This window comes from Ostrinia furnacalis, unplaced genomic scaffold (genome assembly GCF_004193835.3).
Source record: "Ostrinia furnacalis isolate ACB-3 unplaced genomic scaffold, ASM419383v2 OfSCF1198, whole genome shotgun sequence".
Taxonomy (NCBI): Eukaryota; Metazoa; Arthropoda; class Insecta; order Lepidoptera; family Crambidae; genus Ostrinia; species Ostrinia furnacalis.
The window spans coordinates 1-23,976 of NW_021131437.1; the positions used below are offsets into that span (position 1 = coordinate 1).

General features: G+C 40.1%; 2 protein-coding genes and 1 long non-coding RNA gene across 4 annotated transcripts; 2 read left to right on the forward strand and 1 right to left on the reverse strand.

Moving 5' to 3' along the window:
- Positions 1–703: 703 nt before the first annotated feature.
- LOC114351798 (uncharacterized) lies at positions 704–2,004 on the forward strand. The gene is made up of 2 exons (XR_003655807.1): positions 704–791; positions 1,519–2,004. It is a non-coding gene; the product is annotated as an uncharacterized LOC114351798 (long non-coding RNA).
- Positions 2,005–2,308: 304 nt separating this feature from the next.
- On the reverse strand, positions 2,309–6,648 carry LOC114351797 (protein arginine N-methyltransferase 9). Of its 2 annotated transcripts, none has more exons than XM_028303122.1 (2): positions 5,945–6,648; positions 2,309–5,855 (listed from the first exon to the last, which is right to left on the reverse strand). In XM_028303122.1, the coding sequence occupies exon 2, from the start codon at positions 4,720–4,722 to the stop codon at positions 2,512–2,514; it is 2,211 nt and encodes a 736-aa protein (XP_028158923.1). In that variant the 5' UTR covers positions 4,723–5,855; positions 5,945–6,648; the 3' UTR covers positions 2,309–2,511. The 2 variants fall into 2 exon arrangements, with proteins under 2 accessions (XP_028158923.1, XP_028158924.1); XM_028303123.1 differs by having other exon boundaries at positions 5,253–5,855.
- Positions 6,649–6,754: 106 nt separating this feature from the next.
- LOC114351796 (zinc finger protein 729) lies at positions 6,755–20,573 on the forward strand. Its single transcript, XM_028303121.1, has 10 exons — positions 6,755–6,910; positions 7,030–7,188; positions 11,128–11,260; positions 11,353–12,454; positions 12,923–13,124; positions 13,510–13,742; positions 14,574–14,705; positions 15,278–15,560; positions 16,886–17,098; positions 17,650–20,573. The coding sequence occupies exons 2-10, from the start codon at positions 7,069–7,071 to the stop codon at positions 20,182–20,184; spliced, it is 4,953 nt and encodes a 1,650-aa protein (XP_028158922.1). The 5' UTR covers positions 6,755–6,910; positions 7,030–7,068; the 3' UTR covers positions 20,185–20,573.
- The last annotated feature ends 3,403 nt before the right edge of the window (positions 20,574–23,976 follow it).

Genomic DNA, 23,976 nt, shown 5'->3' on the forward strand with positions numbered 1-23,976 from the left:
TCATCATCATCATCTCAGCCATAGGACGTCCACTGCTGAACTTTATGATGTTATCGGTCCACCCTGTGGGTGGACGTCCCACGCTGCGTTTTCCGGTACGCGGCCTCCACTCCAAATTCAAATTATTTATTGCATGTCAGCAAGGTTCCTGCCCCATCGACCGTCAGTTCTGCGTACTATGTGCCCTGCCCACTGCCACTTCAGCTTGTATCCGTCGGGCTAGTATGTCAGCGAATCTGCGATCTCGTAAAGAAACACCGAGCATAGCCCTCTCCATAGCACGCTGTGCAATTTGAGCTTCTGTATAAGGCCTATAGTGAGAGGCCACGTTTCCGAACCATAAGTCATCACTGGTAACACACATTGGTTGTAGACCTTAGTCTTCAGGTACTGAGGTATTTTGGATGAAAAGATGTTGCGTCGTTTCCCAAACGCTGCCCAGCCGAGTTGGATATGACGATTGACCTCTTTCTCGAAATTGGACCTACCCAGCTGAATCGTTTGTCCGAGGTAGACATACTTGTCAACAATCTCAAAAATTGAGCTCCCAACCGAAACTNTCGGACACCGAGCCCACAGCGTGGTAGGGGTGGGGTTGCCCGCTTTTTTGTTTTTTAATACTACTACGCTGAATATTGTGTGCGGATTGGGTTGTCGTACAGGGTTACTACATGGTAAAATAAATCTCGGAGGCGAAAGCAGGATAATTTAAACTAGACTACTACAGGTTTTAAAAGTTGATCTTACATACCTACGAATAATAAAGCTCAAGCTACACTACGCGATTTGGGGTTACCTACGCCATATCGAATGACAAATGATCGAAAATCAAAATATCGAATACGTTTCATCGAACGATCAAAATATCGAACGATCAAAATATCGAATGCTCAAAATATCGAACGTTCAGAATATCGAACGTTCAGAATATCGAACGATCAAAATATCGAACGATCAAAATATCGAAAGTCGATATAGACGTTTTTATTTTTCATCTACCTTCCTCGGCTCCTTGCTGAAGCGTTGTTATTGCCGTACTGCTACAATTAAATTTATATTTTTGTGTACAATACCAATATAATGTTTCATCAACATTTTTGTTCATTGTCATTACAAAGCCCTCCAAAATGAGGACTGTTTTTCCTTTTTGGGATAGGCTAGGCTTATAATAGGTCCCCACGGACATTATTCTCCAAATTTATAAACTTTTCAGGCACAAAAATACTTAAGGCACACATTAACTGGCAAAACAAAACTGTACGACCAAACACAACCATGCACCGGAGCCGAGCAAGGTAGATGAATTAAATAAAAACGTCTATATCGACTTTCGATATTTTGATCGTTCGATATTTTGATCGTTCGATATTTTGATCATTCGATATTCTGAACGTTCGATATTTTGAGCATTCGATATTTTGATCGTTCGATATTTTGATCGTTCGATGAAACGTATTCGATATTTTGATTTTCGATCATTTGTCATTCGATATGGCGTAGGTAACCCCGCGATTTGAGTAGCTTCAGCCTTTGTAATAGCGCGCTACAAGCAACAAATAGGTACCTACTTATAGATTTTGAGCGACATTGAGCTACAGGTAGGTAAACATAAACCAGAAAAGAATTCTTTAATCAACATAGAACATGTTAACATTTTGAGAAACTTAATAATAAGTAAACACTATGCCTGAAAAAATGCTTTTACTAATCTTAGTTCATGTGATACTTAGAGATGAACACTAGAACATTCATTCTTAATATTATACCTACAATACCTAGTAATAATAAGATACAAAGTCATCTGGGTCGCCTAATCGATCGCATCGCACTGCGTCGCTCTCACATTTTTTTTCGTTTCAGATTATTTCAAGGACCTTCATCTGGGTATACTACGCACTATTCATTTATTTGCGATAGTTTGCGATTGCGATTAGATTTGGTGGCCTTACTAACATCAAATATACAAGAAATATTCCAAGTCCTAAAAAATGGCACATACATTTGCATAATATTAATTTTATACATTTAATATTTTGGCTTAGGACTATAAGAGTTTAGGCTACGTACTTGTCATGATCATGGTTTGTTTAATCAATATCAATAGGGCTTTCGCTAAAATGCGCTACGTTTGCACATATTATGACATGCAAACTGAACTTGAATGATCAACATTTTTTACAAACACATACTTAATTATGAGAATTTTAGTACAATGAGATTACACAATACTTAAAGCTATTAATACACAGTAGTAAGGATTCACAAAATACTGTTTCTAAATTATGTCTTAGGTCTTAGAACAAAATGGGTTGAAATTGGAATCTAACACTATGGAAAATGGTTTCTGAAATAAATCATTTGAAAAGTAAAACTTGAATTTAAAATTGAAATTAATTAATATTGTCAACAAAAATATTTTAGGCAGAAAATGATAATCAATATAAAGATAAGTATTTAAATTCAGCGTCTATAAATGAGATCTAATACATTCTTAAATGTAGATTGATGTTTTTAATTTTCATCTGCAGGAACCTCAATTTGAAACGCCATTTTGAATGATGCATCCTCATCATTGGTACGAACAAGGCATGCTTCTTTTCCTGCTTCTAATTTCACTGGTGGGTTGATCAAAAATAATGTGCCATCTATGAAGCTGCCAGTTCGGTTCGTAGAGACGACCCCGATGTCTTCAGTAAGCTCAATTTCATACCAACACAAGATTGCAGTTGCATCTCCTGAGTGGGTAACAGGAAAATTTACTAAATCGGTTCTTAAGCCACTATACAGTGGACCAATGTAACATGCTTCTGTCAAAGGGGTGTTTGGCAAATTGGAGAAATCAATGCAAAAGTTTTGAGTCACTTCATATCTGTTGATGTGCTCAGCCAATTTGTATGTTTTTGTATTTGAATCATACACTCTGTTGTTTACATCCAACCATGGACTATTTACTATCTGGCCCATCAGTTTTATGTTAGCTGGCATGACCAAACCTCCTGGCATAAGATTATTAGTCTTCAACTGCAGTGCAATTTCACTAAGTCTCAAATCAATATCCCCGCTTAAATCAATCACATTGCAGAATAGTGCATGAAATTTTTCATCACGAAATATTTCATGATTCCATTCTTCTCCTTCCAATACATTTATCCTGGATAAGTCGATTTTATTGATTTCTAAAACTGTCCTGATGAATGCATGGTCATTTTCAGTTTTAGCATAACAAGTTAAAGATTGAGCACCCCTTTTAAGCATGAGCATCCCAAACATAGGGAATGGGCATAGATCAACAATATTTATATGAGACAGATCAGCCATCTGCCCCAAATAAATGCATGACATACCAATGCATGAACCAATAGTTTTCATAAAGTGCTCATCATTCAAGAACCGGATTGCTTCTGGGGAAATCCTTGTGATATACGATTCGCTCCAAGGCAGCATCGTAAGTTTACTACCATTCAATAAAAATTCAGCATCAATCACTTGGTCTTTCTTCACAATTTTTGGGACATTATCGTAAAAAATAGCCTGCTGCCAGGCAGTAGCCCTGGTCTCAGCTCTTGGATCTGTCGTTAGGGTTATGCTTTCTGTGAGGTACAAATTAAACCACCCTATAATTAAATTGATCTCATTATCTTCGTTTGCAGTAAATTTTACTTCATATGGTTCAGTATGGTTAAGTTTTTCTTGGACATCACGATAATCATTGAAGTCTACTTGAATCAGAGATTGCGGTTCAGAAATATATTTAACATCTTCAATGAAAGGAATGTCTTCACAGTCATATGGCTCATCATCTGATATAATATGGACATTCATATCAGTGATTTTCAGTAATTGTTTAGCAGCTACTCCAAGCTGATATTTTTTGTGGAGTGAGTCTGATCGAGCAGCAACAACAAAGAATTCTGCTTTGTTAGGGATAAATCGAGTGGTTGGGATGGTGAAGTACTCCCAGGCGTGATTTAGAGTGCGTAGAACATGCTCACCAAAGAGACCAGCGTCAAACATCTCTGTAACCACTAGAGATCTCTTGCCACCAATATCCCTATAGTTCATTGTAGTAGACATCCTGTTAACTATAACAATGTCAGGCATGCCATTGCCTTGCGTGACACACTCAGCAATCCAAGCCATTAGTTCTGAAGCTTCAATACCAGTGACAGCAGTAGGAGAAAACTCACTTGCAAACATTGCTAATATCCCAGTGCCTGTGCCAATATCAAGGACACTGTCTTTGTATGGAATAGAAGTCTCCTCTATTGCACTAAAATAGGCATCATTGCGGATCCTGTCATTCAACATTCTGTAGTGCCATCTTTCAAAGAGCACATTTTTCAGGGAGTTAACATTTTTTTCAGCATTGACAAATGTAGGATTGAGTTTCAGTGCCTTTTGGAAGTGGGACCATGATTCAGTGTAGAAGCCGAATTTGTAAAGGTATTTGCCGATATCATTCAGTAGGAAGCAGTTGCTGGGAAATGCATCAACCGCCTTGGCAAAGTTGGCGAATATATCCTCAATTTTGCCGGCGCTCATGAGGATCTCATTAAGCCGGATTAGCACTACGCGGAACTCTGCAGTGCAACTCTCTTTCACCCGCGGATCTTTTTCGAAAGCCAGTATGTACTGATCGAATGCTTTGCTGTAACCTCCAGTCGAAGAGAGCTTCCTAGCTTGCTTTAGGAGCTCTCTTGCTGCTTGCGCGTCCGTTGCCATGATGTTGTTCAACTAGCCGCCAATAAATACGGCAAAAGCCGAGAAGTACTTACTGAACAGTCTTCCAGGGGTAATCAATTGAGCTGATCCATTCGGCAGGAGAAAACAATGATGCGATCGCCGTTCAGTATATTATTTTGTCACGCAGTTTACAGTATCCAAATAAAACTGCAAGTGCAACACAGAAGAAAATCAATACTTTCGAGTTTGACCACCATCAACCAAAAGTAAACATCTGACAATGACATTGACAAACTGGAACTGTCAATGTCATTAACTTTTTTTTATAAGCTGTATGGCTTTGAAGACTATCCAAACAGTCAATAACCGTTTTTTGAAATAACTTGGCCATTGACCATGATCACATTGCAAATTCCTTGGATTAACTTAGGTCCTTCTTCCACTACGTTTTATCACCCGCACGCAATTTCTTGCCGTCTTGGTCAATACAATACTCTCTAATTTGTAGAAGCGACTTCTACAGAATACAGGAGGAAATTAAGTTCGGCTTGGGAATAGAACCACCTTAAACCAATAAAAACATTTATTTATATGTCTAATAGCTACATTGTACTTAAAACTAAATATTTAGGTAGGTAGGTTTTACATAGCGTGAAAATCTACTTCATTGCCACATGGCACGACTTGTATTGACTAACACAGTTGACCAAGGGCCACATTGAATCTCTGTGTCATTTTCACATTGGAATGCCTTTGTGAGATGGTGCAATTTCTGATGATCATCTGGCGAAAATCCCAGTTGTCCATAATTGTTGTGCCCAGAAGTCCAGAGAGAGTTGTCCTCTAGCATCACTACTGAGTGTCTGGACCCACAGCCCACGTCTTTGATATCCAAGTGGATTTCTTCATCATTCTCATCCAGTACATCAACTAATGTTGGGAGAGGATAGCTTTTTAAGCCTTCTTTGTTCATAACTCCTTTAGAATTAGCATGTTTGACCCCCAACTGGCCAGTGTCATTCCAGCCCCAGGTGTATAAGTCTCCAAACTCACTCAATGCAAAGCAATGCCATCCACCAGCTCTAATTTTTGTTATCTCAATGCCCGCTAAAGCTTCAACTTCAGTGGGTACATCAAGGTTGTCTAAATCACCATGGCCCAGTTGCAGTCTCCTAAAAAAAATTAAGAAAAATTAGTCACATATTAAGATGATTAGTAAACCAGAATATGAACAGATAAGACATTGTTCATTCACAATTACCTTCCATTTCCCCAAGTGTAAACTCTGCCTGCATCTGTAAGCAGCATATAGTGTTCATAGCCACACTGGACATCCACAACTTTTCCCATACAGTGACTTGTATCCAGGAGGCTCGGCATAACGCCGCTGTACACTCTTCCATCAGTGGTAAGAATCAAAACAGAAATATTCGTCGTCACTACCTGAAGTATTTGACTTTCCCGACGTGCCCTCTTCGAACTGTTTTCCAATGGAGCCTCTACATTTAAATTCACTTTCTTGATGCTGTTATCTTCTAAATCAATAAACCACAAAGTGTTAGCCCGTTTATCCACCAGTATGAGACTGTAGTCGTTGCCAACCAGTGCCAGATTTGATTCAGCATCCGTAGTATTGCAATCTTCGGGCAATTCCACCCTTCGTACTAATTGATTTTGTTGGCCGTTCCAGTCACCGGTCAAATAAAACGCACTACCATTTCTATAGATGTTATAAGACCAATTTATTTCGCATAATTTAGCGTTTGAGTTGGATTCACTTATGTTGTTACCTTTGAGTAGTCGGAATTCTGGGATTATACGGTCTTCTTCAAGCCATTGTCCGAATAAATTAGAACCTGTAACTGTATACATTTTCAGGAATTAAACAAACAAATTAATGGTTTATTTACGGTGATTACAGCTGTTTTGTGTTTTTTTACTTTTTCTTTTATCTGTGCTTGGCAGGGCACCATAGAGTAAAGTAACTTGGCACTTTGATTTATTTTAGTTGATTAACCGTTTAGTTCTACAATGAAATCTATAAAAGTTTTGGTAAAATATTTTGCTCATTAGATAAAACGATTGTTGTATTTCTCAAATAAAACTGTCACTGAGATTTACGAAAACAAATTAAATATTACTAATTATACTATCAATCAAGCTTTGTTGAAACAAAACGCCAGTAGACATTTTTCGTGGTAATGAATGGAGTACGCCGGTAAGAAAGGTAAGTTTTTAAGTTATTTTCTACTCAAAATATCCCCTTTTAGTATTTTTCGATAACATCACACGATTCTCTTTCCTTTGAGGTACATAATTTGTATAAATAGGACCTTTTTTTTGCAGATGTGATGATAAGTTCCGTAAAGTTTTTAAGAAATCAATATGGCCCTCAAGCTGGGGAAATGCAGACTTTGTCTGAAGCTTGGCGACTTTTACTCCATCTTCACCGTGGACAATGCCATCCAACTGGCAGAGATGGTCATGGAATGCGCCCGGGTGAAAGTAAGTACAATGTTTATGAGGCCATTTCCATCCTATCTTCCATATTTCAGCTGATTCGTAGGAAAACGACACTTGCACAGTAATGTCATTCTAAAAGGTAATTTGAACGCTTGGTAGCGACGATGCAAAGTCTATTGTACACAAGAATAGGCTGTGGTACTTTTAAATATGTTTATAGCCAAACATAAACAACATTCTTAACAAAAATCTTCCAGTGCATTTATATGTAGCTGTTCTTTTTAATATAATTTGTTAAACTTACTGTTCAAGAAGGCTACTGATAGATTTTCTTTCAAACCTAGTTTAACAGTACCTAGCTTCTCAATATATTTAAGAGAACTTATTTATTGTAATGTCCACAAAATTGTTGTTTGCAAAAAAGTGATTCTCATAAATTTTACACAACAAATAAAAACAAACTTGTCATCATAAGCAGTTGGCAATCATTTATGGGCAAACAAATGTATATATATTCAATAAAGTGCCACAAACTATTACCAATTTGTGCTATTTAATGTATATAGGTAGATTATTTATATGAGAAAAATCTATGGAATTGAAACTGCCTAGTTCACATCAGTGTATGTATGACAATTTTATTTTATTTAGAACTAGCTGACCCAGCGAACTTTGTTCCGCCTTAATGGCAATAAATAAGCAGACTTTTTTTTATTTCGAGCGGGATAAAAAGTATCCTATGTCCTTCTCCTGGCTCTAAACTACCTCCCTGACAATTTTCAGCTAAATCGGTTTAGCCGTTATTGAGTTATAAGTGGAGTAACTAACACGACTTTCTTTTATACAGTGTGAGTCACGTTAAAGTGTACATATGAAAATAGATGAAACTAGACCTATTTTTATCGAGAAAAAAGGGGTCAAAAATTTTTTGAGATTTTTTTTAAATTTTTTGGGTCATTCCATGACAAATGTTACCGAAGGTGAAAAACTAAATATGTTCTTTTCGCATTAAATCTGATGAATTTTGAAAGTAAACATTCCAAATTATAATGTGCAACAAAAAAAATCTGAAAGAAACAAGTAATTTTTAAGTTATNCCTCGTAAGACCGAAGAGTAAATTTTGTCGACTTCTAAGTATCGCCGAATGTGCTTTCAGAAGAACGAATAATTTGAAGTAGTAAACGCCGAGCACTTCGAGTAAAAAATTTTCTATGTTAGAGATTTTCTTTTGCATTCTTATTTTCAGGGGCCCTATATAATAGTGCATAGAGCTTATTTTAGGTGAAAAATAATAAAAAAATGTGTTCTCTTAAAAGAACATTCGGTATTACAGACTTAAAAAGGAAAAGTAAATAAATTGTATTTTATACTTTAAAGTAAAACATAAATGTAACCTTCTTAATAAATTAATACAACATAAAGATACAATAATGATATTAATAAATGTAACTGAAAAGGTACAACGGTTTTTATTTTATTTAATGTTTCATGATTAGTACTTTTAAAAGTACTATCGGTTTTATAACATACACTAATGATAGGTCAGAATGTATAAGAAGTAGAGTGAAAATTCATGTTAATTATAATATTTACTAAACTAAAAATCAGAACGTTCTCATGGTAAATTTTCTCAATCATGTCATAATTTTTAAAGTCCAATACTCAATTTCATCTCAATAGAAAAAATATACAAAAATAAAACTTTCACCATCAAGACCGAATGTTCCTTGCAAAGAACTATTATTTTCAAACGAAAAAAAATCTTACAAAACTACTTCAAATTGAGAAAAATAATTTTTTTGCTTGTTTAGCAGTATTTTAACTTAAATTATACTGATCAGTTTTGCAATTAAACTACGTTAACGCGAAGAAAAAAAATTAATCGCACATCACGTCTTCTCGGACGAACCACCTTGTCAAAGGAAAATCATAATTTGACAGTGACGTTTTGTTTTTTTTATATTAATAAGTTTGGATACCTGATTTTGAATACTTTAAGCCATAGACTATCACTCTTTTTTTTCGATAGGCGCGAATTTTTAAACTTAAATTTATCGCTAAAGTTTTAGTTCCTCTGAAGGCACATCCGGCGATACTTCGAAATCACCTCCGAAAATGTCTCGGCGTTACTGACTACAAAGTTTTAGTTCCTACTGATGCACATCCGGGCTTACGAGGTTAAGGCACTAACAATATTAAAATACTATTTCAAAATACATGAAATTGTTGAATATGTGTGTACGAACGTAACACCCGAAACGATGGAATGACCCTTTTATAGAATTTTTTTTCTTCAAATTACTTATTGTAAAGAAAACGTAATAACTTTTAAACTAAGCGGTATATCCTGATAAAATAAAAACAGTAATAATGCTAAATAACAGGCGATACTAAAAAAATACATAAAATACACAAAAAATGCCAAAAAATAATAAAAAATGATACTTTTTGAAAAAAATCTGCTTCAAAATTCGTGTTTTTTTGGTTATTTTATAAATTTCTCCAAAAAATGCCCGTATAACCGGTGGTTTTTATTGCTTTGTATTATTTTCTATCGTATTATCTTTGTAAAACCAAAAATCGCATGTCTCTATCCCTATCATAACATTTGCTATGATCGTTTTAACAAAGGCCTGCCACAACATTATTCTCCGCTACAGGTAGAGACAATTTTAATTTTAACTAAAATGCTTATTTTACTTCGAAATCTTTTGTTTTTATTTGAAATCTAACTTGTTTTTATCAAAATCACAAATCTAGAGCCATTTTCAGTTTTGTTGTTAACGAAGCGTTGAATGGAGCGCCCGGAGAGGCTTAGTTCAAACGATCATTGCAAACGTTGTGATAGGGATAGAGACATGCGATTTTTCGTTTTACGAAGGTAATACGATAGAAAATAATACAAAGTAATAAAAACTACTGGTTCTAGGGGCATTTTTTGGAGAAATTTATCAAATAACCAAAAAACACGAATTTTTAAGCGGATTTTTTTCAAAAAGTATATTTTTTTTATTATTTGTTGGCCTTTTTTGTGTATTTTATGTATTTTTTAGTATTGCCTGTTATTTAGCATTATTACTGTTTTTATTTTATCAAGATATACCGCTTAGTTTAAAAGTTATTATGTTTTCTTTACAATAAGTAATTGGAAGAAAAAAAATTCTATAAAAAATTAAAAAAAAATCTCAAAAAAATTTTGACCTCTTTTTTGTCGATAAAAATAGGTCTAGTTTCATCTATTTTCATATGTACACTTTAACGTGACTCACACTGTATATATAGATTAGTACACAGCACAATATCATTTGAGGTTACAAGATGTTCAAAAGAGGAAGTTTCTTGCGCTGCTTCAGCATATTGGCCCATATTTCTGTCCCGAAGCAGTAAATAAGTGATTAGGTTGATACAAGAACAGAAAATATTTACATAATCAGTAATGTGAAGTTAGATTTGATTTCGAAGTAAAAAAAATGTGAGCTAGAAAAAAATATGAGTAAAACAGTTAATATTAGTTATAAAAAACACAGTTTATTTTTTCATAAAGTTAACATTATTTATAAAATGTATCGATTTACTAGATCAACACTGATGTCCTCGCATTAGATACTATTTGCTACCTGTACCACTACATTTCATGTTTGGCTTGTGTGCTACTCCACAATCAAATGCATACTTAACTTTCACCATTTATTTATTGATTATTGAGAAAACCATTGGCATATCTAGAGTATTTTTTCATCATCCCCCATCAAAGTGAACAAATTATACTTCCACAAATTCCCATCCAGTGCACTGAACGTGGCATGTACATGGCCTCATTGGTTCTTAGTTTGATATCCTGAGCTATTAGGCCTGGATATCTTATGCGCAATAACCGCATGGTTTTTGGGTGGCTATGGTATGAGAACTACCCAGCAACCGGGTGATTTTCATTGTCTGAACCAGGCTTTAAAGCCTTAATGTGTATCCTCTATCATTAGATCTACGATGGCGACGGGCTTCCCGACAAGATTTGTTCCGAGTGCGTACAGAAGCTCAGCAGCGCATACATCTTCAAGCAGCAGTGCGAGCGCTCTGACCAGGAGCTGCGCAGGAACTATGTGCCGCCGCCGGGTGAGTATAACACACGTGAACTTAAAGCGCATTCACGACGAAGTCATTTGTTAAACCAAGAATTATAATATTTATTCTACTGCACCTTTCAGGTTTCAGTATCACGCCCCCACCGCCACAAAACAGACAAAGCAGCGATTCCGCGTTCTCGTCCCAAACTGACATCTCGAACCAGACCAAGCCGTCTTCCTCCAACGAGAACGCCGTCACGCCGGCCAGTCGCTCGCGCAAGCGCAGCCGCGAAAGCGCCGACAACACCTCCGTCAGTAGTCGTTCCCACGACTACGCGCCCGCCACAAAACGCGTCTCCGAACTCCGCGATTCCCAAAAGAAACGCCGCGTCCAAAACTCCTACGAGGACGACTCCGACTACGAGGACCACATGTCGACCTCCCAGTTCTCCGCCGGCACCGACTCCGACGAGCCGCTCCTCAAAAACTCCTTCAAGTGCAAAAAGTGCGAAAAGTCATTCGCGAGCGCCAAAAGTTTAGCCCTCCACAGCCGGACGCACAAAAAGGACAGCCTCGGCCAGAACGAGGTGGTCAACATCCCGAAACCCGCCCCTTCGGAGGACGCGACCGACGACGACGACAAGCTGTCGTGCGACAAATGCGGGAAGACGTTCAAGCTGAAGATAATGCTGAAGCGGCACCACGACCTGTGCGGCGTCATCGCCGAGGTGTCCCCGCAGAAGGAGTTGCTCGTGTCTCTCGAGCCGATCGACGCACCGGTTCACCCGAAAAAGATCGAGTGCGAGATATGCACGTCCAAGTTCAAATCGATCGATAATCTGAACAAGCACTTGCGAGTGGTGCACGCGGCGGCGCCGAAACCGGATCCGTCGCCGGTGAAAGAGAAAAAAGTGTCGGTGCCGTGCATATTCTGTCGGAAGCAGTTCGACGACTACTACGTGTATACGGCGCACCACAACAGCTGCAACAAGCGGCGGGAGTTGGACGCGTTCTCGTGTCCGGTGTGTAAGCGGTTGTCGGGGAAGCGCAGCGCGTTCTTCGTTCACGTGAAGAACCTTCATTTCGAGCGCGGGTTGTCTGGTAAAGAGGAGCCGCGGGCCGAGGCGTTCGACTGCCGCGTGTGCAGCAAGCGGCTGGCGTCGCAGGAGCAGCTCATCACGCACCTGGCCGCGCATATGTCCCACATTGATGAGCCCGAGGCCGCCGCCGACGACGAGTCCAGGTAAATTTTATGATCTATGTGATAAGTAAATTAACATGTGACATAACATACTGAAAAAAAAACGCAAATCTTTTTACAGTACCTACTAAAGTACGGCCAACGAGAAGCGATACAAAAGGTCGATTCGACTTTCGAATTGACATCTATTCTGTCTCTTGCCATCTTGTGTATTTGTCGTAATGTCTTGTTCTCCCGCCAAAATATGTCAAAGTCAAACCCTTAGGCTGGGTTGCACCATCTTACTTTTACTTTGACAAACGTCAAAAATCTGTCAAATTCCATACAAAAAGCACCGGTTATCATCATAGTTACCGTTAAAGATAGGTGGTGCAACCCACCCCTACTATTCCAAATGACAATGACATTGGGTTTGTTTACATTTGGTATCGCTTCTTGTTGGCCGTACTTTACAGCACGCAAGGCCGTACTTCTAATCAATAAAATTATATTTCAAACTTACATTTCCAGGGCTAGCACCTTAGACGATTCTGCATCGATTACGTCGGCGGACTACACCAGCTCAAAATACGTTTCCAACGGACCTTTAAAGTGTGGTATCTGCGACAAACGGTTCACGTACAAGAAGGCGCTGGTCACGCACCACGAGCGCTGCCACGCGAATATGGAGCTGCAGGTGAAGGTCGAGCCGCCTGATAAGATGCCCGAGCAGGTAATTTTATAGCTTTTGGAGACAAAAAACCCCAGCAATGCTTCGGGTTAGGTTAGAATTTATTGCTAAAGTGCAGCATCTGAAGCAGTGAAAATCGGGCCGCCCAATAAGATGCCCGAACAGGTAGTTTTGGGTCAATTTGTAAAAGCGCATTCTAGAGCGAGGGCATCTACTCTGTAAGCGTCTGTCTGTTTGTCACCATTTATGAATTAAAGTAAAAGCTTACAATAGTTTTTATCCCGAGGTTAAAAAAAGCGGGCCAAGCGCGCGATATTCTTTCTATGACAGACCGATATTCCAGGCAAAGTCGCAAGCAAAAACTAGTAAAGAAATAAATGTTATCAATTTAATATACTAACTCATAACTCAGCCATATTCTCTCCAGGACAATCCGAATCTTCTCAGCGAGACGCGAGCACCTTCCGAATCAGAATCGAGCGACGAGGAAGGCGACGACAACACGTGTGATATATGCGAGAAACATTTCTCATACAAGCGGCTGCTATTGCAACACAAGCGCACCAAACATAACCTAAGCTCGGGGACCAAGCGAGCCAAGATCACGCTCAAAGACTGCTCTGTGAGGTGCCTCATCTGTGACTTGGAAATGAAAGTCAGGTTGGTCTTTATGCCTCTATGTTTTTCTCTTGTTTTATAGACCATTAGGGCATTTAACGTGTGATATATGCGAGAAATACTTCTCATACAAGCGGCTGCTACTTCAATATAAACGCACCAAACATAACCTAAGCTCGGGGACCAAACGAGCCAAGATCACGCTCAAAGACTGCTCTGTGAGGTGCCTCATCTGTGACTTGGAAATGAAAGTCAGGTTGGTATTTTAAGCCTCTTTTTCTTTTGTTTATGGGCTCAGCCCTAAAATAGCCCCTTCTTATTTCATTTACGAGATTCGACATGCGTTCAGCCATTATGTAGCATTTCGTGACGTAACATAATAAAAAAAATTAAATCATCGAACATAACTTCTTAGTTCTAATTTCTCGTCAAAAAAATCTATGAAGATTTTATTTCTTGAAAATAGCCGCTATTTATTTTGCAGCACCCCCAAAATAAATGTCATACATTTAATGTAATTTTTTTACGCAGTTACTAGCGAGCACACCTAACATAAACTCATGGTAAGCACACTGAGGTCGGCTCCAAACGTTGTTCCCAACGACACTTTGCATATCTAGAAAACAGTATTTGTTGAGATTAAGCTATTTTCTAGATCCACAACTTGGTCGAGGACCGTTGGGAACAACGTGTGGAGTCGGACTAAAGCCCGTGTTACACGCGCATTAATATTAGTGAATACGGGCGTAATGCTTCAACCAAACCAACGTGTGCAGATCGCCAAAGCCGGCGCGATCATAGGGATATGACAGCATCATCCAGTTAGATGTTTTTATGCGCATTTAGATTTTAAAAACTAAATTAATGTTTCAGCGCCATCAACGAGCACAACCAGAAGCACATCTCGGTGAACATCAAGCCGCGCAACGTTTACACGTGCGCCGAGTGCCAGGACAAGTTCAAGAGCTGCAGCGCGCTGGCCGGACACATCAAATTTGTTCATAGGTAAGTCAATTAGTTAGTTCATAGGTAAGTCAATTAGTTAGTTCATAGGTAAGTCAATTAGTTAGTTCAAAGGTAAGTCAATTAGTTCATAGGTAAGTCAATTAGTTAGTTCATAGGTAAGTCAATTAGTTAGTTCATAGGTAAGTCAATTAGTTGGTTCATAGGTAAGTCAACTAAGCTAATTACACAATTTACACAAGTTTTATTTCAAAATATAGATTGCCTCAACGGGATTTGTTCTTAATGATCTTTCACTTGCTGGGTGATTGCTCTTATTCCAGAAGCGTAGGAACATTTTCAAGCTAGCATATCTCCAAATGGTTAACACTATGATGATGTCGTATGCCAGCAGTATGTTTGTGTTAACTGCCATTTATTACCTCACGGCGTACAAACCGAATCTTGGGAAAGCGCTGATGTACTGCGTCGAGGTATTTTCTTTTTGCACTTGGCTCCCTACAAACTGTTACGTCCCTTCTCTTATCAATTCTCTCCCTTCTGAGATTTTTCGTCTAAACTTCGAAGCTAGTAGTGTATTTATTGGAGACTTAACATTGTAACTTTGCCCGCAGATTAAAACAGCCGCGAGCGCCGAAAGCGCCGCGTGCCCTCGAAGGCGGTTCGGAGTTGGCGGATTTTTGCGAGGTCGTTGTGACTAAGGCGGAACCCCTGGACGCGCTCCAGGATCACAACGACCCCGGAGCAGTTCCGCCCAGTGTCAGCGCCGCCGGGTTTACCTGCCCGCTGTGTACTAAACGAATGCCCACGCTGTTGGCTCTCAAACGGCATGTTAATTGGCATACATATCGTGGGAAAGACCTGGAGAAGAATATTGAATGCGCCGTGTGTAAGGAGGTTAGTTGCTAGGGTCTGAAGCGGCTCTGTCTAGTGTCAGCGCCGCCGGGTTTACCTGCCCGCTGTGCGCTATACGCATGTCCACGCTGTTAGCTCTCAAGCGACATGTGAATTGGCATACATATCGTGGGAAAGACCTGGAAAAGAATATTGAGTGCGCCGTGTGCAAAGAGGTTAGTTGCTAGGGTCTGAAACGGCTCTGTCTAGCGTCAGCGCCGCCGGGTTTACCTGCCCGCTGTGTACTAAGCGCATGCCGACCCTGTTGGCTCTCAAGCGGCATGTGAATTGGCATATATATCGTGGGAAAGACCTGGAGAAGAACATCGAATGCGCCGTTTGCAAAGAGGTTAGTTGCTAAGGCTCCGTCTAGTGTTAGAGCCGCCGGGTTTACCTGCCCACTGTGTACTAAGCGAATGCCCACGCTGTTAGCTCTCAAGCGGCATGTGAATTGGCATACATATCGTGGGAAAGACCTGGAGAAGAATATTGAGTGCGCTGTGTGCAAAGAGGTTAGTTGCTAAGGCTCCGTCTAGGGTCAGCGCCGCCGGGTTTACCTGCCCGCTGTGTACTAAACGCATGCCCACGCTGTTGGCTCTCAAGCGGCATGTGAATTGGCATACATATCGTGGGAAAGACCTGGAGAAGAACATCGAATGCGCCGTGTGCAAGGAGGTCAGTGTCTAGGGCTCCGTCTAGGGTTAGCGAAGCCGGGTTTACCTGCTCGCTGTGTACTATACTAAGCGTATGCCCACCCTGTTGGCTCTCAAGCGGCATGTGAATTGGCATACGTACCGCGGGAAAGACCTGGAGAAGAATATTGAGTGCGCCGTGTGCAAGGAGGTCAGTGGCTTAGACAGAACACATAATCAGGCTCCACGCTCTATCGCCCTGTGTGGTATTTTAACTAAACCGCCCTTAGTCTGTCTTCTTAACAATATATTTCTAGGGGCCTCAGTTTACTCGGGTGTTGCATTCATAATTATCGCAAAAGTCGTGGGATAGATCTAAGGCTTCTTTCTCTACTCTAGTTTGCGGCAAATGTGCCTAATGCCCGTTTTCACCATCAATCCCTAATTCTTAAGTGACCCGTATGAAAACAAAATTCCTATTCAGTGTTACGTTAGGGGTCACCTAAAAATTAGGGATTGATGGTGAAAACGGGCATAAAGGCAAGTTTTGCCTTTCTTATACTTTACTTTACTTTACTTTATTCGGAAAACAAACAGTGTTAATTGACTTATTAACTAAAGAGATGTGGCCAATCCAGGAATGTAACTAATGTTTAATCTCTTATTAGCCCACTAATCTTGCATTTTTCGTTCCAGACCTTCCGTTTCCAATGCCACTACAAGTTACACATGCGCGGGCACTACCGGGACCCGAACTTGGACCCGGTGCACCTCACGTGCCCCATCTGCAACCGCAAGAGCAAGCATTTAAGAGCGGCCCAGATGCACATGAACTACCATAAGCAGACGCGCTTCAATACTGCCGACTATCAGTGCTCGATTTGCAAGCGAGTCTTCCAGCATCGGAAGGTAATTTATAAAGAGTATCATCATCATCATTTTAGTCACAGGACACGTCCACTGCTGAACATAAGCCTCCCCCAATGACTTCCACATCGCGCCTTCCTGCTATCTTTATCAGGTCGTCGGTCCACCTTGTAAGTGGATGTCCCACACTCCGTTTTCCGGTACGTAGCCTCCACTCCAGAACCTTACTGCCCCATCGGCCGTCAGTTCTGCGTACTATGAGCCCTGCCCATTGCACTTCAGCTTGCTAATCCGTCGGGCTATGTCAGCGACGAGTTCGTTTACGGATCTCCTCATTTCTGATTTGAACTCGTAAAGTCGAGCATAGTCCTTTCCATAGCACGCTGTGCAACTTTGAGTTTTTTTATGAGGCCTATAGTGAGAGGCTACGTTTCGAAGGACGAGTGTATCAGCGCAAAGGCAAGCAAAGAAAACAAAATAGAAAATATGTGTCCAATATTTTTTATTAACTGTCTCGACGGACTACATAGAATGTCGATTTCATCACCCCAATTGTTTTTTATAAAATAAAGTTATTTTTCTTTTCTTTCAAGGTGTACCTCTCGCACATGGCCATCCACTTCAAGCGCGGCGAGAGCGGCCAGAACACCATCGTCGGTGACGTCACGCCCAACAACGCCGACAAGACGCGCTTCGACGGAACCAACACCTGCCACCTCTGCGGAAAGGTCTGCGACTCCGAAAACTCGCTCAAGCACCACGTGCGATGGCACAACTCCAAGTCTTCCTTATACGGAGCACGCCACGAGTGCCAGTTCTGCCAACTAGTCTTCACGAATAAGCGCCGTTTAGAAATCCATATAAGATCACATTACGAGGACGACAACGGACCCTTCAAGTGCACTATCTGTGGGAAGGGATACATCGACGAGGAATACTTTCGAAGACACGTTAAAGGACACAACTTCGACCACCAGTCACATAAGGATAGAATCGATAAGTTAAGAAAGGATAAAGTCAAGTGCCCGATCTGCGCTCGCTTCTATCCAGACTTGATCCATTTGATACGGCATCTGAGACGCACCCATCCTGAGAGCAAAATGATCAAGACCGATCCTGATGCGCCGGCGCCGGTCTACTTTTCCTGCAAGCTGTGCGCCAAAGTGTTTCTCGACGAACGCCGCTTCCAAAAGCACGAGGAGGCCCATATGAGAAAGCCGCAGTTCTTCAAATGCAAATTCTGTGGGAAAAACACCATCTCGATGAAAACCCACAACCTCCACATCAAGGGTCACCTAACCCAGAAGTACCTAGACGAACCGCTGAAGTGCATGCACTGCGACGAAAAGTTCTACAAGGGCTACCATTTGCACCACCATTTGAGGGATGCGCACCAGATCAATGAAACGTGGATCGCCGAGCGCACCGAGCCCACTCTTAGCGGGCCTTTGAAAGAGTTCCAGTGCTCAGTTTGCCTGAAGGTGCTCGCCAGCAAAGGAAACTTCGAGCGGCACATCGACTACCACAATACCCTGCGTTGCAACTACTGCTTCGACTACTTCAGCACCATCCGCTTCCTGGAAGGCCATCTGGCCTTCAGCTGCGACAAGAAGAAGCTCCTCGGGGACACCGAGCCCCATCTAAGGAGGATCAAGTGCCACGTCTGCTACAAAGCCTTCCACTTGCAGGTCAAACTGGACTGTCACTTGCGGACGCGACACGGGATCAAAGTGAATAAAGAAGCGTCGAGCGGGAAAAAGGAGTTCGTCTGCGATTTCTGCTTCCGCGTATTCGAGAATGAGGACTCGCTGACCGGGCATAAGGTCTACCACCGAACCATCGGCTACTACGGCTGCATCTACTGCAAGCGGAAGTTCAACACGCTGACTTTGTACCGCAAGCACAAGAACCACCACTTCTCCCAGCTTAACGTCGACAACCCTACCAAGTGCGAGCACTGCGACGAGACTTTCGTCGCCTTCCGCGAGATGATTTACCACATGCGGGATGTCCATAACGACGATAAGGAGTGGATCATCATGCCTAAAGACTCTATAGAGGAGACGTGCCCGATATGCAACAAAGTGTTTTTCAATCTACACAGACATCTGGAATACCACGAGGAGAACAAGTGCAAGAAATGCAACGAATACTTCTACTCGCGCGCCGATTATGACAACCATTTATGCTCGATCGAAAGCGACGACGAGGAGGCAGGCCCGAGCGAGAATAGCTCGCTTCCGGCGTATGAAGAGTGCGAGTTCTGCTTCAAGCCGATCACGAGAAAATCCTCGAAACGTAAGCACGACATCATCCACCGCGGCTCCGGCTCGATCTCCTGTCGTTTCTGCCCGCTCAAGTTCAAGACCATAGACGCGTTTAACATCCACGCGTTCTCGCACCGCAGCAGAAAGTACAATAAGCGGCCGATTAAATGTCGGAAGTGCGGCGAGAAGTTCGTCAAGTACGGGCCGTTTATGAAGCACATGAAAAACGTGCACAAATCCACGAAGAAAATTCACTATCGTGCCATTGTGAAGCCGGAGAGATGCGTCGTTTGCGGAGGAGACTTCCCCAATCTACACAATCACTACCGCGCGCATTTACTCAACCAATGCCAGCTTTGCGGCAAGTACTTTTCGTCCTCAAGACTGTTCTCGAGACACCGCTGCGACCAGGAAGACGCCGATCCCTCTAAAGTGTTTGTCTGCGACAAGAACCTCGACGCGCTCATCAACTCATACGTCCCTAAAGACTTGAAGGACGACGAGAAGTTCTACGGGGGTTCCGAAGACGAGGATGAGGAAGAACCGACTGAACCGCCAGTTGCTTTAGAGGCGAAGGAACTGAAAGCGTCGATGTCTCAAGACGAGGACAGTCAGGCTGCCGACATGACATTCTCGCAGGACGAAGCCAGCCAGGAAGAGAAAGAATTCACTCAAGAGGAGCGGGAACTTCACCAGATGGTATCCTCGCCGATCATATCCGACGTGTTATCGTTGTATCAGCAAAGCCAAAGCACCGAAGACCGCAAGCAGATCGTCAATGAGAAGGATATTGTTTCCCTGATCGACGACGATTCGTTGGACATGGACGTCGTCAGTATTCCTGTAATTACGATTGATTAACTCGAGGAAAAGTGGTCACATGAGACCGCGGTAACAATTGAAGTCTATGATGTCTCGATTCTCTGGTATAAATGGATAAATATCCATGAGTGCACACGCGCATTACAATAATGCCGCTCGGATTGCTCGGATCGAACTCCCCGCACGCGGGGACCCTCGACCGAAAAGTGGTGGGGCGCATCTTCGTGGATGAAACGATCTATACTTGATAGGTTAATCGATTATTCGGAAATTAAATCGGACTTGTACACGATAATCGATGGAAATATTCGAGCTGAAATATTTAGGCAGCATGGATTAGTACAGAACAGATCAGAGGCGGGGCAAGACCTAAATTTGATGTGGGCAAGACAGATTTCGCGAGGCCTTGTTCTGTGGCGACCTGAAGACGGATTTTATGAAATAATAAAAAAAGGGTCAAAGGTCTATACATTGACAGTTTCTGATTTCTTGATTCAGTGATTATTTAAAGAATAATGTTCGTCACTTAAAACCGTGTTGTTGCTTAATTTTGTGTCTGATTATGGCTGAATTTGTTTGGAAAAAAATATATTTTTATTTTTAACTACATTGTTTAGCTATCAAGAATTTATATTTAATAGTCAATGTTCGTATTGTGATATTGTCATCTCCACCTTGTATACATTTTTTCAAAATTTTTGATGCGCGAGGCCCCTTGTACCGCGAGGCCGTAGGCGGTGGCCCACGTCGCCTACGCCTTACGCCGCCTCTGGAACAGATGTACTGGATGGAAAGCATTATTATGTAACGTGTCGTTGCACTAACGCAATTAGTAAAACTGATTTTAACACTATAGGTTTTATAGGCCACATTTAATTAGCAACTACCTTCAAAAAGGATGATGCAAACCAATCATGGTTAAGTATGATTATGAATGAATGATTTTGAATTGATAAGATTAGATACTATGACAGCTTAATCGTCAATACCCTTTTTTATATGATAAATCATGTAAAGATTTATATAATACAGATTGATGATTGACACTAAATTATATGACACAAGTATTTAAAATGAGAAGGCTTTATTTTTTAGAAAATTATTAGATTAGGATGTATGGTGTTAAGTGTAGGAATCTAAAAAAATGTGTCTTTAAACGTCGCACTTTAAAAATTATACATTTGGAATGTTGAATCCACTATAATGTTAATGCTACCATTCGTAGATTCTATACTGTATTTTAAATAGGTGTTGTGTCAGTTGTATGTGCTTTGATTAATATTGTAATCAAGTGAGTGGCAATGGGTATTGTATTTAGCTGTTTTTGACTCTAGATTATAACTGTTATTATTGATTTTGTCGATATCTTTTTTCTAGATCTACTGAACCTCACCAGCTATTGGGCTGCCATATTTATTGTAAATATATTTTACGCCATAGTATGTATTTAGGATTCGGTATGTACACTCGCGGTCTAGTTTTACCGCGGTACGGGGTTATTTTGCGAGGTGTTCTTAGATTATAATGTTATTATATCGTCACTCCACTATAATGATAGACAATGATTTTATAGATCACTAGTAATTTGTGGCGTACAAAATAATATTCACGTTATCTCTTCCAGCTGTAAAATATGCCTGTGTTAAGTGTGGGTTCACCATAAGCACGGTAGTTCTAACGTAACATCACAGTTTTCCAATAGTGTTTAGTATTTTAATACCACTTTAAGGTGCCTGTATTCATACAGAGAAGAAAATTAAATATCATTGCAACTATAGACAAATATAGAAATATACATAGTTTAGCATTTCTAGTTTCATTATGTAGACACATACATATTTTTACAATAAATTTTGGTAATAGTTAATAAGTTATTAAACTGCAATTACTCAAATATTAGAAATATTTATCTAATGTAACTTTAACTTGGAAAAAAATAGGATTTTTAATGTCATGTCTTGTATGAATGCGATAGATTTTTTATTGCATTGTATTTGTCGCGTGTAGGTAGGCCACGGCACATCAAGACAAACACTGGCATCTTAAGTAGTTTGCTAAGTGATATTTTGCAGTTAAAATTGTATAGTCTAATGTGCTGTCGACTATAAGTTATGTACTTTCTGAAATGTTTCACTATCGCGTACTGGATACAAGTGTATGTTTTGCAATATTAGCAAGCTGTATTCGTTCGGACGAGGCTAGGGCGACGAAATGTAATCTAGTTTTAAATTTAATCAGTAAACTGGCATCTTATACAGAACAACAATAAGAATAGGTCACGCAGCAAGAGCTGAGGCGATCAATGCATGCAAAGATTTATGTCTAGCTAGATGTACCCCGCGGTAAAATGTAGCCTATACACAGACTCACAAACATAATGTATTAGTGTGATGCACTCGCCACGTTGACGTCTTTTGCGTAATCTGACTACAAGGTCTTTCTGTCTCGCTTGCACACATTTAGCAAGAGCGAGGTAGCTAATGTATTCGATATAATATTGAACTTACATGTGTTTTGTGTTCTGTATTTAAATAAAAATATAAATACATTAGTGTGAATATGTGTTCGCCTCAACTTTCGCTGCGCGATCTATAGAAATTATTTTTGGTCATTTGAGAGCTGTTTTGATACTGACTCAGTTTAAGAACTGGATTATAAATTAATTTGAATTGATGCTAGCTTTACAATATTCATATCTTTGTGCTAATAACTTATAAGACTTCAGTCTTTAAAACTATGTCAGACAGTATATTTTTCATTGCGAATGAAAATAAAAAGATACAGACAAGCGGGAATTATTATATGATTTGGAAGGAATTAAACAGTTTTAAAGACTGAACAATCTCAGTTTAAAAGTATTTTTAAAGAAATAGTAGTATTTGTGACTGGTGTATCATTCCGAAGAGTCGCGTTGATTGTGATTGCCAAAAATGGATGTTTAAGTTTGAATTATAACTGAATATTAGTTAGATTTAGCGTGACTAAGATAAAGTAGGTTTAATGGTTCTTTTGTAAATGTTTCATGTATGAGTAGGTAGTCGCATTACATTACGTGACGCAGTTATTTTATTGAGTGTCCTAAGCTGATAGACAGAAAACAAGGTCAATATCAGTATAAAATATGCTTCAAGGGTCTTATGAATTCACTAAATACCTTTATGAACCACAGGCATTATGTGAATGTGTTGAGTGACCTAACATTTTCTGTCTCTGAGCCTATCACAAGTTATCTTTTGTTTTCAGAATGTTATATTTGTTTTATTTTTTCTTACAAATTATGTATGTCTTCGACTTCAAAGAATTTTAATCTTTTTATCCTGAAAATGTTAAAATAAATAGATTATACTAATCTGTATGATTTTATTCAGTCATTAGCACCTAAGAATACTGAGGTAAAATAAAACACTTAACTAATTTTAGAAATGATCATTTTTATTTGTCAACATAATGTTACAGGTGGTATTAACATGTGTTGTTAGTCAAATCGCGCTCGTACACCTCACTTCGATAACATTCAAATAGAAAACAAATTCAATATTATAAAAATAGCTTTGCGCCTTTTTACAATATACACAGTTGTGTGCTTATTAATTACAAGTGCTGGTTAATGCTGAGAGTATGACCACAATGCGGGTAGCTCTGTTGAGCGAACGACTATGAGTTATAACAGCGTCTTATTGTAGTGCCTATATGTATCTTTTTTTCGGGCTTACCCCATGAACAGAATATAAGAGTAGGGGAGAGATCCGAAAAGTACCTTACAAATGCGCGACTCAGTCCACGCTAAATTTGTGGCTGCTACCGGCGATCGAATTGGTTTCAAAGTCCGCT

Coding starts and splice junctions, on each gene's coding strand:
- LOC114351797 (XM_028303122.1), bottom strand. CDS start 4,722: ATGGCAACGGACGCGCAAGCAGCAAGAGAGCTCCTAAAGCAAGCTAGG.
- LOC114351796 (XM_028303121.1), top strand. CDS start 7,069: ATGGCCCTCAAGCTGGGGAAATGCAGACTTTGTCTGAAGCTTGGCGAC. Junction 11,261..11,352: donor GAACTATGTGCCGCCGCCGG/GTGAGTATAACA, acceptor TGCACCTTTCAG/GTTTCAGTATCACGCCCCCA. Junction 15,561..16,885: donor AATGCGCCGTGTGTAAGGAG/GTTAGTTGCTAG, acceptor TTTTCGTTCCAG/ACCTTCCGTTTCCAATGCCA.